The sequence below is a fragment of the Delphinapterus leucas genome, chromosome 11 (genome assembly GCF_059928025.1).
Source record: "Delphinapterus leucas isolate spDelLeu-1000000601 "Yukka" chromosome 11, BTC_Dleu_Yukka2, whole genome shotgun sequence".
Taxonomy (NCBI): Eukaryota; Metazoa; Chordata; class Mammalia; order Artiodactyla; family Monodontidae; genus Delphinapterus; species Delphinapterus leucas.
This window is the reverse complement of record NC_143139.1, coordinates 24,672,666-24,690,767: the sequence shown is the minus strand read 5'-3', so window position 1 is coordinate 24,690,767 and position 18,102 is coordinate 24,672,666. Positions and strand designations below refer to the sequence as shown.

General features: G+C 38.8%; 1 protein-coding gene across 1 annotated transcript in view; it reads left to right on the top strand.

Annotated features, from left to right (window-relative positions):
- Positions 1-17,516, top strand: part of TMTC1 (transmembrane O-mannosyltransferase targeting cadherins 1) — a 265,150-nt gene extending 247,634 nt beyond the window's left edge. The window contains exons 19-20 of the mRNA XM_022577869.3: positions 5,419-5,496; positions 11,106-17,516. Of these exons, the coding sequence (XP_022433577.1) occupies positions 5,419-5,496; positions 11,106-11,246 (219 nt within the window). The 3' untranslated portion in view covers positions 11,247-17,516. The remainder of the gene's footprint in view (positions 1-5,418; positions 5,497-11,105) is intronic.
- Positions 17,517-18,102: the final 586 nt, after the last annotated feature.

Genomic DNA, 18,102 nt, shown 5'->3' with positions numbered 1-18,102 from the left:
GTGCAAGAAGGTACCCTTTTCTCCACACCCTCTCCAGCATTTGTTGTTTGTAGATTTTCTGATGATGCCCATTCTAACTGGTGTGAGGTGATACCTCATTGTAGTTTTGATTTGCATTTCTCTAATAATTAGTCATGTAGAGCAGCTTCTCATATGCTTCTTGGCCATCTGTATGTCTTCTTTGGAGAAATGTCTATTTAGATCTTCTGCCCATTTTTGGATTGGGTTGTTTGTTTTTTTTTAATATTGAGCTGCATGAGCTGTTTATATATGTTGGAGATTAATCCTTTGTCCGTTCATTTGCTTGCAAATATTTTCTCCCATTCTGAGGTTGTCTTTTCATCTTGTTTATTGTTTCTTTGCTGTGCCAAAGCTTTGAAGTTTTATTAGGTCCCATTTGTTTATTTTTCTTTTTATTTCCATTACTCTAGGAGGTGGATCAAAAAAGATCTTGCTGTGATTTATGTCAAAGAGTGTTCTTCCTATGTTTTCCTCTAAGAGTTTTATAGTGTCTTGTCTTTTAGGTATCTAATCCATTTTGAGTTTATTTTTGTGTATGGTGTTAAGGAGTGTTCTAATTTCATTCTTTTACGTGTAGCTGTCCAGTTGTCCCAGCACCACTCATTGAAGAGACTGTCTTTTCTCCATTGTATATCCTTGCCTCCTCAGTCATAGATTAGTTGACCATATGTGTGTGGCTTTACCTCTGGGCTTTCTGTCTTGTTCCATTGATCTATGTTTCTGTTTTTGTGCCAGTACCATATTGTCTTCATTACTGTAGCTTTGTAGTATAGTCTGAAGTCACAAAGTCTGATTCCTCCAGCTGTTTTTCCCTCAAGACTGCTTTGGCTATTTGGGGTCTTTTGTGTCTCATTACAAATTTTAAGATTTTTTGTCTAGTTCCATAAAAAATGCCATTGGTAATATGATTGAGATTGCATTGAATCTGTAGATTGCTTTGGGTACTAGAGTCATTTTCACAATATTGATTCTTCCAATCCAAGAACATGATATATCTCTCCATCTGTTGATATCATCTTTAATTTCTTTCATCAGTGTCTTATAGTTTTCTGCATACAGGTCTTTTGTCTCCCTAGGTAGGTTTATTCCTAGGTATTTTATTCTTTTTGTTGCCATGGTAAATGGGAGTGTTTCCTTAATTTCTCTTTCAGATTTTTCATCATTAGTGTATAGGAATGCAAGAGATTTCTGTGCATGAATTTTGTATCCTGCAACTTTACCAGATTCATTGATGAGCTCTAGTAGTTTTCTGGTGGCATCTTTAGGATTGTCTATGTATAGTATCATGTTATCTGCAAACAGTGACATTTTACTTCTTCTTTTCCAGTTTGTATTCCATATATTTCTTTTTCTTCTCTGATTGCTGTGGCTAGGACTTCCAAAATTATGTTGAATAATAGTGGTGAGAGTGGGCAACCTTGTCTTGTTCCTGACCTTAGAGGAAATGCTTTCAGTTTTTCACAATTGAGAATGATGTTTGCTGTGGGTTTGTTGTATATGGCCTTTATTATGTTGAGGTAGGTTCCCTCTATGACCACTTTCTAGAGAGTATTTATCATAAATGGGTGTTGAATTTTGTCAAAAGCTTTTTCTGCATCTATTGAGATGGTCATATGGTTTTTATTCTTCAGTTTGTTAATATGGTGTATCACATTGATTGGTTTGCATATATTGAAGAATCCTTGCATCCCAGGGATAAATCCCACTTGATCATGCTATATGATCCTTTTAATGTGTTGTTGGCTTCTGTTTGCTAGTATTTTGTTGAGGATTTTCGTATCTATGTTCATCAGTGATATTGGTCTGTAATTTTCTTTTTTTGTCGTATCTTTGTCTGGTTTTGGTATCAGGGTGATGGTGACCTCATAGAATGAGTTTGGGAGTTTTCCTTCTTCTGCAGTTTTTTAGAAGAGGTTGAGAAGGATGGGTGTTAGCTCTTCTCTAAATGTTTGATAGAATTCACCTGTGAAGCCATCTGGTCCTAGACTTTTGTTTGTTGGAAGATTTTTAATCACAGTTTCAATTTCATTACTTGTGATCGGTCTGTTCATATTTCTATTTCTTCCTGGTTCAGTCTTGGAAGGTTATACCTTTCTAAGAATTTGTCCATTTCTTCCAGATTGTCCATTTTATTGGCATAGAGTTGCTTTTAGAAGTCTCTTAGGATGCTTTGTATTTCTGTGGTGTCTGTTGTAACTTCTCCTTTTTCATTTCTAATTTTATTGATTTGAGTGCTCTCCCTCTTTTTCTTGATGAGTCTGGCTAATGCTTTATCAGTTTTGTTTATCTTCTCAAAGAACCAGCTTTTAGTTTTGATCTTTGCTGTTGTTTTCTTTGTTTCTATTTCATTTATTCCTGCTCTGATCTTTATGATTTCTTTCCTTCTGCTAACTTTGGGTTTTGTTTGTTCTTCTTTCTCTAGTTCCTTTAGGTGTAAGGTTAGATTGTTTATTTGAGATTTTTCTTGTTTCTTGAGGTAAGCTTGTATAGCTATAAGCTTCCCTCTTAGAACTGCTTTTGCTGAATCCCATAGGTTTTGGATTGTCGTGTTTTCATTGTTATTTGTCTCTAGGTATTTTTTTATTTCCTGTTTGATTTCTTCAGTGATCTCTTGGTTATTTAGTAGCATATTGTTTAGCCTCCATGTGTTTATGTTTTTTACATTTTTCTCCCTGTAATTCATTTCTAATCTCATAGCATTGTGGTCAGAAATGATGCTTGATATGATTTCAATTTTCTTAAGTGTACTGAGGCTTGATTTGTGACCCAAGATGTGATCTATCCTGGAGAATGTTCCTTGCACACTTGAGAAGTGTAATCTGCTGTTTTTGGATGGAATGTCCTATAAATATCAGTTAAATCTATCTGGTCTATTGTGTCATTTAAAGCTTCTGTTTCCTTATTTATTTTCATTTTGGATGATCTGTCCATTGGTGTCAGTGAGGTGTTAAAGTCCCCCACTATTATTGTGTTACTGTCGATTTCCTCTTTCATAGCTGTTAACAGTTGCCTTATGTATTGATGTGCTCCTATGTTGGGTGCATATATATTTATAATTGTTATATCTTCTTCTCAGATTGATCCCTCGATCATTATGTAGTGTCCTTCCTTGTCTCTTGTAACATTCTTTATTTTAAAGTCTATTTTATCTGATATGAGTATTGCTACTCTGGCTTTCTTTTGATTTCCATTTGCATGGAATATCTTTTTCCATCCCCTCACTTTCAGTCTGTATGTGTCCCTAGGTCTGAAGTGGGTCTCTTGTAGACAGCATATATATGGGTCTTGTTGTTTGTTTGTTTGTTTGTTTTGGTTTTTTGCGGTACATGGGCCTCTCACTGCTGTGGCCTCTCCTGCTGTGGAGCACAGGCTCTGGATGCGCAGGCTCAGCAGCCATGGCTTACGGGCCCAGCCACTCCGCGGCATGTGGGATCCTCCTGGACCGGGGCACAAACCCATGTCCCCTGCATCGGCAGGCAGACTCTCAACCACTGGGCCACCAGGGAAGCCCCATTGGTCTTGTTTTTGTATCCATTCAGCGAGCCTGTGTCTTTTGGTTGGAGCATTTAATCCATTCACGTTTAAGGTAATTATCGATATGTATGTTCCTATTACCATTTTCTTAATTATTATGGGTTTGTTTTTGTAGGTCCCTTTCTTCTCTTGTGTTTCCCACTTAGAGAAGTTCCTTTAACATTTGTTGTAGAGCTGGTTTGGTGGTGCAGAATTCTCTTAGTTTTTGCTTGTCTGTAAAGCTTTTGATTTCTCCATCCAATCTGAATGAGATACTGCCAGGTAGAGTAATATTGGTTGTAGGTTCTTCCCTTTCATGACTTTAAATATATCGTGCCCCTCCCTTCTGGCTTGTAGAGTTTCTGCTGAGAAATCAGCTGTTAACCTTATGGGAGTTCCCTTGTTTGTTATTTGTCATTTTTCCCTTGCTGCTTTCAATAATTTTTCTTTGTCTTTAATTTTTGTCAACTTGATTACTACATGTCTCAGCATTTTTCTCCTTGGGTTTATCCTGTATGGGACTCTCTGCACTTCCTGGACTTGGGTGGCTATTTCCTTTCCCATGTTAGGGAAGTTTTCAACTATAATCGCTTCAAATATCTTCTCGGGTCCTTTCTCTCTTACTTCTCCTTCTGGGACCCCTATAATGCGAATGTTGTGGTTTTTAATGTTGTCCCAGAAGTCTCTTAGGCTGTCTTCATTTCTTTTCATTCTTTTTTCTTTATTCTGTTCCACAGCAGTGAATTCCACCATTCTGTCTTCCAGGTCACTTATCCGTTCTTCTGCCTCAGTTATTCTGCTATTGATTCCTTCTAGTGTATTTTTTTATTTCAGTTATTATATTGTTCATTTCTGTTTGTTTGTTCTTTAATTATTCTAGTTGTTTGTTAAACATTTCTTGCGTCTTCTCGATCTTTGCCTCCATTCTTTTTCCAAGGTCCTGGATCATCTTCACTATCATTATTCTGAATTCTTTTTCTGGAAGGTTGTCTACTTCTACTTCATTTAGTTGTTTTTCTGGGGTTTTATCTTGTTCCTTCATCTGGTACATAGCCTTCTGCCTTTTCATCTTGTCTGTCTTTCTGTGCATGTGGTTTTTGTTCCACAGGCTGCAGGATTGTAGTTCTTCGTGCTTCAGCTGAGCCTTTAGTTTTATTTAAGGTGACCACTCTTAAAATCATGACTCAGTGGTGAGCATGCCCTTTGACACAAAACAACAGGCAAAATATTAAAAATATACCTCACGGCTCTGACATTTAATGGGATACATGTTATTCAGACCAAAAAAAAGTATTTGAGAAATAAGTAACTCTCTTCAAACATTTGAAGATCTTTTATAAGGCAGAAGAAAAAGAAAGGCTTTCTAACGATTAAAACTATCCCCTGGTAAAATATATGTCCTTAAAGAGATACTGAACACCAGTCTCTGCAAGAATTTAAGCATGGGCTGAGTAATCAGATCAGATTTTGTGAGAGATATAAGGTGTTTCAGAAACTACTCTAAGTTCTGTGATTATAAAAAAAATTTTCTTACAAACTCCATTTATAGTGAAAAAGGCCGAAGAGCACCATTTTCTTGCAGATCGAGGCCAGTGGGAAATGATGCACTGTAATAGAAATCACCTGGACTCCTGGCAGGCACCTTCAGCCTTTTTAAGTCCAGAGGTTAGCTCTGCAAGGAAATTACACATTTCAGTTTCCTCCACTTTAGAATCATCAACTTCGAAAAATAATAGAAATAAAGGGGACACCTGTGAACTAGAAGTGACTGTTCATTTTATTAACCATTTAAATTTCCACATATGAAGAAAATGGTTTCCACAATCTGTAGTGTTAAAGATGGGTTCTCGTTTCCCAGCCTGAAGATATTTCTTATGTATTTAGAGCTATAAAGTGGCCGTGGAACTAAATCCAGATCAAGCACAGGCCTGGATGAACATGGGTGGAATCCAGCACATCAAGGTAAGAAAATAATTCACTTCCGTGTGAACCAGGTTTTCCCTTTGTATTTTCTCTTTCTTCTCTTTTAAAAGATTGAGAAACTATTGTTAATTTCCTCTTTGAATTAATTGAATACCGAAAACATAGGTGTTCAAAAATGTAATTAGACAGTTTTATGTTCACTTTGTATTATCTCGATATTGAATATCATGAATCCATTTAAAAAATAAATATATAAATTAGATTTCATGATTTTGTTTATCATAAAGAAAATCATATGTACTTAAGTATCATCACAGAGCAGAGAAAATCTGCTATATGAAGTAAAATTCTGTTGGCGCTATGCTGATGTAGCTTATTTTCCTGTGGCTTAACTCATTGTCAAGATAAAGTATTACTATTTCCTATACTTAATGTATCTTTTATTCCCTAACCTACTGAAAAACAAGGCTGTTTGTTTGTTCTCAAAAGAAAAAGCTACCTTTGAGTGAATAATTGAAAATTACCCTTGGAGGACTATTGTCTATAATGAAATCAAAGATTCACTGACATTCATTCATTCATCCAATTCATTTGACAAGCATTTATAGAGAATATCCTATGTGCCAGATACTCTTCTAGGTACCAGCAATAGAGCAATTAACACATAAGACAAAAATTTCTATCGCCAGGCTTCCCTGGTGGCGCAGTGGTTGAGAGTCCGCCTGCCGATGCAGGGGACACGGGTTCGTGCCCTGGTCTGGGCAGATCCTACATGCCGCGGAGTGGCTGGGCCCATGAGCCATGGCCACTGAGCCTGTGCGTCCGGAGCCTGTGCTCCGTAATGGGAGAGGCCACAACAGTGAGAGGCCCAGGTATCGCCAAAAAAAAAAAAAAAAAGTGAAAAAAATTTCTATCGTCATGGAGCTAACATTCTAGTTAGGGGGAAATAGGCAATAAGTAAATAAACACATACATACATACATAGAATATATCAGATGGTTATAAGTGCTATGGAGAATAAAAGAATGAAAGAAGATAGGGAGTGCTGAGGGTAAGAACTGAAATTTTAAACTGAGGTGGTTAGGGAAGGCCTCAGTTAAAAAGTGATGTCTGAGTAGAGATCTGAAGGGAGCAAGCCACTTGGCAAAATAGGGAAAGTGCATGTGCAAAGGCCCTGAGGTGTGAGTGTGCCAGTGTATTTGAAGACTAGGGAGAAGGCAAGTGAGAGGAAATGATAGAAGCTGGGTCAGAGAGGTCACAGGGCCAGATGATGCAGGGCCTTGAAAGGAATTGTAAAGTCTTCAGCTTTCATGCCAAATAAGTTGGGGTCCTTGGAGGACTTTGAGCAGAGAAATGCCATGGTCTTACATGTTTTGAAAGGATCACTCTTGTTTAGCTAACTTATTTTCAGGCTTCTATCAGTCTTTACCCTTACAAAATAGCGAGATAGTGATTAGAATTTAAACAAAGGCTAAATAGGGTTTACGATTAAGTGGGAACTGCTCACTCTCAGAAACACAGTAAAACAAAAAGGTGATCCATGACTATACAGATGGGAGGGAATAATGGGATAGTTACTCTGCAACTATTAGCCTTGATCTAATAGAGTAACATTGATGGTGAATCCAGTCATGACATCTATCAGAGCCCAATAAACCAAGCTCTGACCTTAATGACATTCTAGGGTGTCCAGCAGTATCTAGTTGGGAAACATAGAATGAACTTACTTTTAAAAACAGTAACATAATAATTTTAAATATTTAAATAATATATTAAATAGTTGCACTTTCCGATAATACACTTAATATGTTTTTAGATGGAGTGCACCTGCATTTAAAGAAATGGGTTCAATTGTTAATTAGATAAAGTACAATAAATGCACTCAAGAGTGTTCATTAAGTCTGGAAATAAAGAGAAAATAGTACATTTATTGAACTCTTTCAGATTAACAAGTGAACCCATTGCTTTAAATTTAGAGGTGCTTCCCCTGCAAAGGTATCTGGAGATTGAAGAAGGATCTACTGAGTGTATTATTTCAAAATATAACGAACACACTGATTAAAAATTAGTTTATCTTTTTTCATCTTTGCGGCCATGATGTATTAAGTTGAACGATATAAAATTGCCATGTTTGTAATTTTAAATGTTTAAATTGAAATGTAAATTCATATGATGCAATCCAATACAAATATATAGACCAGGCACATGGCTTGGATGTAGTCATTTTGATGTCACCATTAGGATGCAGGATTATCATTATGATGCCTTCAAGAACAACCATTAACTTTCTGTGACCTTTGCATTGCCAGGAAGTGCATGCATCAAGCAGTGTTATCCCATTCCTGGGCCGCACTGAGCCTGAGCCTGGGTGAAGCTTAGGAAGGACTGAGGGCTGTGCAAGTCTGAGAGTTGGAATAAGGCTTTGCAAGGAGATGACACAAAGAGAGAGAAAAAGAGACTTGACTCTTGCTCATACTACTTGGAAATAAAAGATGATATTTTTCATGAAGTTTTATTTAAAATGAAATGGATCGACCAAAAAAGCTACAAGACATTCTTTTTTTTTTTTTTTTTTTTTTTTTTTGCGGTACACGGACCTCTCACTGTTGTGGCCTCTCCCGTTGCGGAGCACAGGCTCCGGACGCGCAGGCTCAGCGGCCATGGCTCACAGGCCCAGCCGCTCCGCGGCATGTGGGATCTTCCCAGACCGGGGCACAAAGCCGTGTCCCCTGCATCGGCAGGCGGACTCTCAACCACTATGCCACCAAGGAAACCCCTACAATACATTCTTTATAATCAAAGAGTTGCATCACCTGGGCCATATCACAAAGTACTATTTTCAATCCTGCCTTATGACATTAATGCGTTTTCTAGAATGGAACTGGCCAATAGAACTTTCTGAGATGACGGAAACGTTCTATGTCTGTACTGTCCAAGGTAGTAGCCACTAGCCCCACATGGCTAATGAGCACTTGAAATGTGCCACTGAGCAACTGAATTCTTAATTCATCTTAATTAACTTACACTTAAATAGCCGCATATGACTAGTGGCTATCATAGTAACTAGCACATTTCTAGAAACTGGATAATTCAAATTCCCTATCTAGCATCTGGAAATTGAGGACATTGAATTAAGGGATATAACTTGTTTTAAAATTAAGGCTTCCCTGGTGGCGCAGTGTTGAGAATCCACCTGCCAATGCAGGGGACACGGGTTCGATCCCTGGTCCGGGGAGATCCCACATGCTGTGGAGCAACTAAGCCCGTGCACCACAACTACTGAGCCTGTGCTCTAGAGCCCGTGAGCCACAACTACTGAAGCCCACATGCCTAGAGCCTGTGCTCCACAACGAGAGAAGCCACTGCAATGAGAAGCCCGCGCACCGCAACGAAGGGTAGCCCCCACTGGCCGCAACTAGAGAAAGCCCACGTGCAGCAAGGAAGACCCAACACAGCCAAAAATAAACAAATAAAATAAATAAATTTCTTTTTTAAAAATTAAGGCTTCCGGGGCTTCCCTGGTGGCACAGTGGTTGAGAGTCTGCCTGCCAATGCAGAGGACACGGGTTCGTGCCCTGGTGCAGGAGGATCCCACATTCCATGGAGCGGCTGGGCCCGCGAGCCATGGCCGCTGAGCCTGCGCGTCCGGAGCCTGTGTTCCACAACGAGAGAGGCCACAACAGTGAGAGGCCTGTGTACCGCAAAAAAAAAAATTAAGGCTTCCAGTTGCATCAAGAAAAGAGCAACTTGAGGGAGAAAATAACTCTATGATAGATCTTTTTTGTGAAAGGACAGAGAAAGCTGGTGATCAGAGGAGATGCCTGGCACCAGGCTAAGGCCTAACTTCAGAGAAACCTCTTGGGAAACCGATTTCAAAATCAACCGCAGTAGGAACACAGTTTTGAGAGCAATCTAAGAGCCACAGATGTTCAGTTATCTGCACCTATGTGCTAAGCTTAATAAACATCAGGAGACACTCTGAAGATAAATACTTGAATTGAAAACAATAGTAATGTCGCTAAATCCAGGTTCTCATTTGTTCAGAATTCTGTTCAGCCTCTTATCAGAATCAGTGTTAATAATCAGAAATATTTTCATTTGGGCACATGCCAGCTCCTGGATTCCCAATGTGCAGTTATCTGTTATGTCATTTTTACTCTCCTCTTCACCGGTATGACAAGTGAATACCATAAGAAATGGGCTGTGTTTACTCATTTACACGTAAATAGTCATTTAATAATAACAACAATGACAGCATCGGATTGAGTGCTCATTATATGTCAGGCAGGGTCTGAGGTCTTGACACTTGTTCATTCACTTGGGAGGTAGTTAAGCATTCAACAAATATAGGTCGCTATTGCTACATAGTACTTTCACGCCAAGAGGTACTACTTGCAATTGTGGTGGAAATTTAGAGAGTAACTAGTTTTCATCCACATGGAGCTGTAACTGAGAATAAAGCACAGCAGATGCTTGCTTTTTTGGAATGGAGAGATCTCTACCGATCTTGGTTCTGAGACTTAGCAGCACACAGATATGAAAGGGGGTTGACCATACAGAAGGAATACATTTAGTGGCAGAAAAGAGGCTGGAAAAAAGTTAGTAATTCTGACTAGTTTGTCAGGGACCTTCTGGGACCAGGCACGCATGGTTGCCAGTTAGGGAAGCATTGAACAAACCAGATGGGGGCCAAGAGAGGGGTCTTTAGCAGGTCCAGAGTGACATACCTTCCCCCCCGCCTTTAGAGTATCCGGCAGACATATTGTCACACACCTTGAGTATGGGATAAATTTGACTCCATATTATTTATTATCAGTTCTTTTTATTTTATAAAAACTTAGATTTGCATTAAAGCCTGTATTAGGCAAAAGTTGCTTTTATGTTTTAAGGTGAAGATTAAAATACTTCTTACCACTAGGGCTTCCCTGGTGGCGCAGTGGTTGGGAGTCCGCCTGCCGATGCAGGGGACGCGGGTTCGTGCCCCTGTCTGGGAGGATCCCACATGCCGTGGAGCGGCTGGGCCCGTGAGCCATGGCCGCTGGGCCTGCGCGTCCGGAGCCGGTGCTCCGCAGCGGGAGATGCCACAACAGTGAGAGGCCCGCGTACCGCAAAAAACAAAAAACAAAAAAAACCAAAAAAAAAATACTTCCTACCACTAAATAGCTGTAGTGGACTCCTGAACTATTTACTTTTTAATCATTACTCTTGAAATTTCAAAAACGTCTCTCTCTCTCTCTCTCTCTTTCACACACACACACACACACACACACACACACACACACCCCTCTCCCCCAACCCAACCTTCTTTGTATCCCCTTCCCTCTCAATATGAATTTCCAGTGCGTTGGCTCCACTTGATTACAAAGGAACAGTGCTAACCCTATGAGAATGCTATGAAATTATAGCTTCATACCCTGTATTAGTAGAATTGGAAATCTGTTTTGCTGCCATTTAACCTTATCCTTCACATTCTCCATCTGGTCTGGTACTTAAAACAAATGGATTCTCAAAGGCACCAACAGATAAGGATAAAATTACACATGCAGACAGGGTCTCCTTATGAGGATGTTAATGTTAAAATGGACGAGAAGGTCTGTTTTTTATCTGATGGATCAGAATATAATTATTCTCTTTCTTTTTCTCAACAGGGAAACTACGTGTCTGCAAGAGCTTATTATGAGAGAGCCTTACAGCTGGTTCCAGACAGCAAACTGCTGCAGGAAAATCTTGCCAAATTGGATCGTCTAGAAAAAAGATTACAAGAAGTTCGAGAAAAGGATCAAATGTAGCAGCATTTGACCAAGTCTCCAAGGGACAGTACTGGTGCCTTTGGAAGAGGAAGAACTGACAGACGGAAGCCTTGCTTACACATCAGTTGGGGCACAACCGATGAAGTTTTCCTCTAACTCGAGTTCAGGGTGGCACATTTTGGGACAATTGCTGGTAACCCTGCGCTGGGGACTTGCATTTCCATGAAAGAAGACAAAAAGAGCAAAGCAGGGGCTAGAAGGCCTGAAGGAAGGAAAACAGCAGCTACACATTTTACAGACATTTGTTTGCTTTAATTCCAGATTTCCTTTCATATGTTTGTCTGCTTTTCCAACCTGGAAATCTATTCCATTTCTTAGTGTAGATATTTGTGTCTCAGAAACAGAGGCTTGAAATGCTATGAATGCATGGCATCTCTTCTTTAGGAGAGGAGATATTTCAGAAAGGGTAAATCCTCTGGGATAAACCATTTGAGAAATTCTACCAAGAGGTAGCTCATTTAATTCTCCAGAACTAGAAATGAGTATCTAACAGTTTTTGTAAAACCTTAGGGAATATATGGGGAAAGGGGCTATTGTAAGATAAAGCTAAGTAAGGTTTGTCTAATATCCTTCTGAGGCTAGTGCTAGAGCCCTATTGAGAAGTAAATTAAATTCCACTCTGATACAAGCTGTTTTCCCATTGCCTAATATGTCAAAAAGGAAGCTTCTGGAATTGTGTATGAGTATTCTTATTCCTAGGGAAAAATCAAGGGTCTTGCTACCCCTGACTCTTCATGGAAATGTTTTAAATTAATTTTATTACAAGTATTACTAGAGTAGTGGTTCTGCTCTAAGATTTCATAAGTGCTTTTAAAACTCGTAAATGTTTCTGCCTCCAAATATATTGTTATTTTGGTGGAGAAAAAAATAGTATATTCTACATGAGAAATATTAAAGATATTAATTGAGAGAAATGTTCTACTTTATTATCTTAACACTCAGACGTTCTGAGATTATTTTTTGAAAATATATTTAACCACTGAGGAATCTTTATGGTAGATTACAGAAATCTTCATAGACTCTAAATAGATGGACAGCTCTATTGATTTGTCTTCCTAGGCTTAATGAGAATTCTGTGCTTAGAACATGAATGATAGAACCTGCAGTTCCTGGTTCTGTATTTGTAATTTTGGAGATTTCATGGAGAATGCTCAAAAAATCTAGGAAAAAAAGTCTAAATTCATAACTTTAAAATATATATTTATAGTTAAAAGGGATTGCAAAGTTGAATTTACAATTTGTCTTTTAGTGTTATTTATTTCATAACTTATAAAATATTTAATATATACACACTTTTTTCCCTGTACATAGTGGTTTTAATAGCAGTTTTCACAACTGATCATACAAAAATTATAAATCTAAATTACAAGGTAGTTAAGTTTTAACAGCCCCTAAAAAAATTTGTCTTCACTCTTCACTTGCTAAAGCTAAAGAAATTAGGAATCAGCCTTCAGTGTTTGGGAGGTAATATATTTTGAAATTGAAGAAATTGGAATACTGATTCTCATTTGGTTTTCATCATAAACTTAAAAAAAAAACAAAAACCCACTCTGGTCAGTGCTGTTCCTGGCTAAGCCAGGTGTCATAAACACGTAGGAGCCTGAAGACACGCGTATGTCACACACTCAGGCCAGAGCAAGAAGCCTTCCGCTTCTTTTCAACCCCAGTATCAGAGACCACTGCCTCTCTATGTTGTTATTATTTTTTTGTCAAGGTAAATCTAGATAAAAGGAGGAAAAACTTCTTTGGAAAGGGATGATGCCAGGAATATTTTAAATGCAAAGGATTACAGAATTTGAATTAGCAAATTCTGTTTGCGTGTATTCTGTTTGTGTATATCAATAATCCAATAATGTATATATTACCACTCTGATCTTCTGTTTCTAATAGTCTTTTAATGTTATATATCATAAATGTATCCAAAATTTCATTTAAAATATTTTTATTCCCTCCCAAATTATACTTCTGTAGTCCTAAGGTCAAGAAATGTACTAAAGTATTTATTGTAAAATAACTACTCCATCCCCAAAATGAAAAACATGAAGCCCTAGCTAAAAGCAATATCTAGGACTTTAATTACAACTTTTTAGTTTTAGTGTTAAAAAAAACTCATACTTAGAAAGTTAATGGAAAAGATAGAGCCCCAAATTTTGAAAAGCAATTACGCCTTACTTGAAGGGCTGCTAAAGATAGGCGAGTACATTTGTTGGAATAATTGAAATGGCTATTACAGCCTAAAAGTTTCTGAGAGAAAATGGTCACTGTCCTTCAGGAGACTTTTCCTGCCTTCTTTTGGGTGCTTTTCTCTCTTCCTCTGTTCTCTGTCTCTCTCTTTCTCTCTCCCCCTCTCTCTCCTGCCCTCTCTCACTCGCCCCTTCTCTCTCTCCCCCTCCCTTTCTCTGTCTTTCTCACTCTGTCACTCTGTCTCGTTCTTTCTGCACACACTGGCATCTCTTTGAACATTAAAAGTAAGCCTGTTTGTTGGACCAGATGTTTCTGTCCTGAGTTAATACTTTCACTTAGATGTGGCCAGTGAAATACTTTTCATAGTTGAGTGGTGCCTATAAGAAAATAAATCACATATTATTTTTCAGAGATATTAAATGTATTTTATAACTATTTTTATTTGTTCTTGTAACATGAAATAATATGTGGAATTCATCCTTATCAAAACGAAAATGGAGTGCCCTGGCTATTCATGGAGATGCATCCAGGTTCCCTTAACAAAAGCATGCTTGGCTGTGAGTTGATAGCCCCTTTCTGAGATGGAATTGCAAAGCCAGCTTCGTGGACGTGCAGTCTCTGTAGACCCTCAGAGTCCTGCACTCAGAAGCACCTTATGTTTGGTTGAATTCTCTGCTTGAAGTTCTCAGTAATTTTTGAATAATTCCATTTTGCACTGGGTCGTGGGTAGGAGGGAAGGTGGCTGAGGACAAGACAGGAGTTGCTTCAGTCTAGCTGAACACTTGATCTAATGAGCAGAGTTTCATTTGTGACTGTTACCCTGTGCAGCATTGGCTATTTTGTCTCAGCTACACTTAGAGTTCCTTGTGTACATATATTCCCCTCCTACTGCCAGTCTATCTAACCTGTCCTTCTGTCTGACCAGAACCAGTTCTCCTTGCCTTCAAATTCTCCAATAAGTGGCAGTCCTTTCACATGTCCTTCGACATGGAGCCACGAGAATGGCTTTACAAGTTTATGTTAACCTTAAGAATTATTCAGGATTTTAAAACTGATTCAGATGTTTTCAACCTGTTAACAGCATTCGTAAAACATGGTTCAGTGATGTAACGTAAGTGAACTAAACCAAAGATTTAAATACCTTGGAGGAAAAGAAATTTTATTTTAGGGAATCCTGAGATATATCTTTTAGACCTGTTTATTTTGCAGCCCATCAAAAAACAAAGAGGATTTTCAGTGCTTTGATTCCAACTCCCCACAGTACTTCACAGCCCCCAGTGTACGAGTCTGACGTGCCTAACACGTGGTACCTCGGTTTGGTGCAGGGTTTTGCAGTGGTTGTGCAACTGCGTTTCAACAGGACTGAGAAAATCCAAACCTTTCCATACAGGGTTTTGTATCGCCTCTATTAAACATTCCAGGCCTCCCGGATTGAAGAGCCGGGTTCAGCTGATAGCTGAGATCTCGCCCCTCACACACAGGTGCTTTGGCCCTGGTGGATTTGAGAATAACCTGCGTGCACACCTTTAGGAATCCCTGGACCCTGGCCACCCAGGTTATGATTCTAATGTGCAGTGAGGCATTTGACCTTTATATTTACAGAATTCTTGGTTCTCAGGTGGAGAGGGATTGCCTTGCCATTTGCACATACCAGACGAGGCACCCGGTATATAAAACTCATATTGTTTATGACTCATAGAAGGGCCCATGACATAGAGCCGTGTTCTCTATGCCTCCCTCTTTCTTTAGGTTACACATGTCAGCTTTCATTAATTATTTCTTAATTGTACTCATTAGAATCAGTTTTTTAAAAAAAACAAAAACACTTTTTCTCTGATTTGTGATGGATTTGCACCTTAGATCAATAAATCCAGAGGGTATTAGTAATAACACTCAAAGCAAATGTAGTTATAGGTGTTCTGTTTATTTTAATTTTTTTCCTGGTTTCCGAATCACATTTACTTTGATTAAATTGTATGTTGGTATCTCCCAATAATAGCAAAACTTAACTATCTAAATGGCATCTTTTGGCATTTTAAAAGTAAACACCTGTCAAATCTTGTATTTAGGCTGTAATTGAATAGGATGAAAACTTACAATGCCAAAAACTATGGAGAAATATAACTGTTTATGATTATTCTTGAAGTTTTCAATGTGAAAAATATGTTGAACAGTTCTTCCAAAAATATCACTTCATTATTTTTTTTTGGTAGTCATATAACTTAAAGAGAAGAAATAAAATAACTTCAATCAAAGCTAGGGTTTACTGTCAGTAAAATAAAATGTCACAACAGAATCAATATCTATCAATTGGCTCATATAAAAATGTTCCATTTTTATCACCAAGGATCCTTTCCATTAAAACCTTTAGGCCATATGACTTGTAAAATTAGCACCCATCACAATTAGTTTGTAAGTTTAGATCAGCATTTACCACAAACTGAAAAGAGGCGTCTATGTCCAGAAATCCAGGAGTTTTTTCCCATTCTCAGTGGGGCACGTGGTGCATATTTGTATCACTTTAGACTTTTCCAATGTGCATAATGCCCTTCTGGGGTTGTGTTGCTGGTCCATAGGAGGGGAGACCCAGTCCAAGAACCAGGAGATCTGGATTCTAGTCCTGCTCTGCCACCGAGGTGCCGTCTCACCTGGGACAAGTTACCAAGTGTCTCAGTCATGTTAATTGCCCGTTAAAGGAGTGGTTACTCCTATGGACCTATCAAGCTCTGTGAGTCCCCTGAATCCAAATGCAAAGCCCTCTGCCTCTGAAGAGATAACTGATAAGTGTCGCCCTTCGTTTTAGAAATTCTTAACCATTGCAGCAAAACACATACACAAACAACCCTAAAAGTGACTGAACTGCCCAAGTGCTTTAATATGGCAGAGGTAACTACTCTTATTTTGCAGTCTGTACATATAAAAATAAGCGATTTTTTTACGTTTCTAAGGAAAAGAGATTTTTAAAAATTTCCTCCAAAGGAACTAAAATATCTGTATTTTAGCCCCATGGCTTGCTTTTACAATGTGGAAATCATATGACTTGCTGTGACTCACCCATCTCTCCTTTTGTCAGAGGAAAATACTTACATCATGTTCTTGATCAGTTGTATATAAATGTACATTTTTGTTACTTTTGCTGTGCCAGTTAGAAATCTATCTCCCATAAAGTATTTCTCCCATTTAAGTCTGATTATGTACACTTTGCCTAGATCTTTCCAAAATAAAATTTATGTAAATGTCTATTTTATATAAAATATGATGAAAATAATTATGTCTTGTTTCAATCTCTCAAGTGCTCTGTGATTAGTACCCACTGAAATCCATGTCACCAGTAGGTGCCTGCTTTAAAAATAAAAAAAGAGTATCCTTCTTCCTTTCCCCATTCATTCATTCATTCATTGCATTGTTCTGTGTGGTTTATGTCTGCTCTCTTTTTCATATCCCACAACCACTGTTTCAGTGCTTATGCATTCCAGATCTTTTCCCCTCATCTTACTGAGATGCCTTCACCTCTTTATGGAGTAAATACAAGGTAGAAAACCCTCAATATCCTGCACTCAGTCATCTACAGACTTAACCTGCGCCCAATTCCCCCCTCTCTCCTGTTGCTACAATGAAAGAAGAGGGCCCTCGGCCCTGGATAATCACAACTTGTAGAAATTCATTCCATTCTTTAATCTCTTTCTTCTTCTTCCTTAACTTCTTCCTTTTTCTGGCTCTTATCAATTCTGTTCTATTTTAAAAACACAGATACAGGGCTTCCCTGGTGGCGCAGTGGTTGGGAGTCCGCCTGCCAATGCAGGGGACGCAGATTCGTGCCCCGATCCGGGAGGATCTCACGTGCCGCGGAGCGGCTGGGCCCGTGAACTGTGGCCGCTGAGCCTGCGCATCCGGAGCCTGTGCTCCGCAACGGGAGAGGCCACAACAGTGAGAGGCCCGCGTACCGGAAAACACACACACACACACACACACAGATACAGGTAGCCACCATCAAGATCACTTGAAAACAATCCTTCCTTTATTCCTTTTCACCTCTGGCTGCTACTGCATTTCTTTATGTCCTTCACAGCCAGACTATTTTGAATAAATTGTCTTCACTCATTCTTTCTACTTGCATCCTTCACATTCTCTCTGCAACCTAGTGAAATCTGTCTCTGCAACAAATATTCAAATCAAGTTGCTGTTTCTAACGTCACTAATAATCACTTTTGTGCTGATTCCTAGGTCTTGTGGGACTTGGGAGAGCGTTCGAGAGTTTAGACCAGTGGTTTAGCGCGAATGGAAAAACATATTTTAAACAAAATATTATTTACCCCATGACTTGCTCATTGTTCATGGGTTAGTCTCCTAACACTCCTAAGTTTACAACTGTGCTTAGAGCTGGGGCCTCCATCAAGAGTCTTGGAAGGCCTCCAATAGCAGATCATTATTTCGCTGCCCTAATGAAGATATATGTTCAAATTCAAGGCAGATTTCCCAATCCAATTTGGGAAAGTCCAGCCCACTCTGCTTGACATCCTTTCCTTTTCTGAAGTTTTCTGGTTTGTTTTGTTTTGTTTTAAATTAAGAGAACCCTTCCATTTGGACCCTTCAATTTCACCACAAACCCAACATATTTAAACCATCAGCTTACTAGCAAATTTAAATCTAA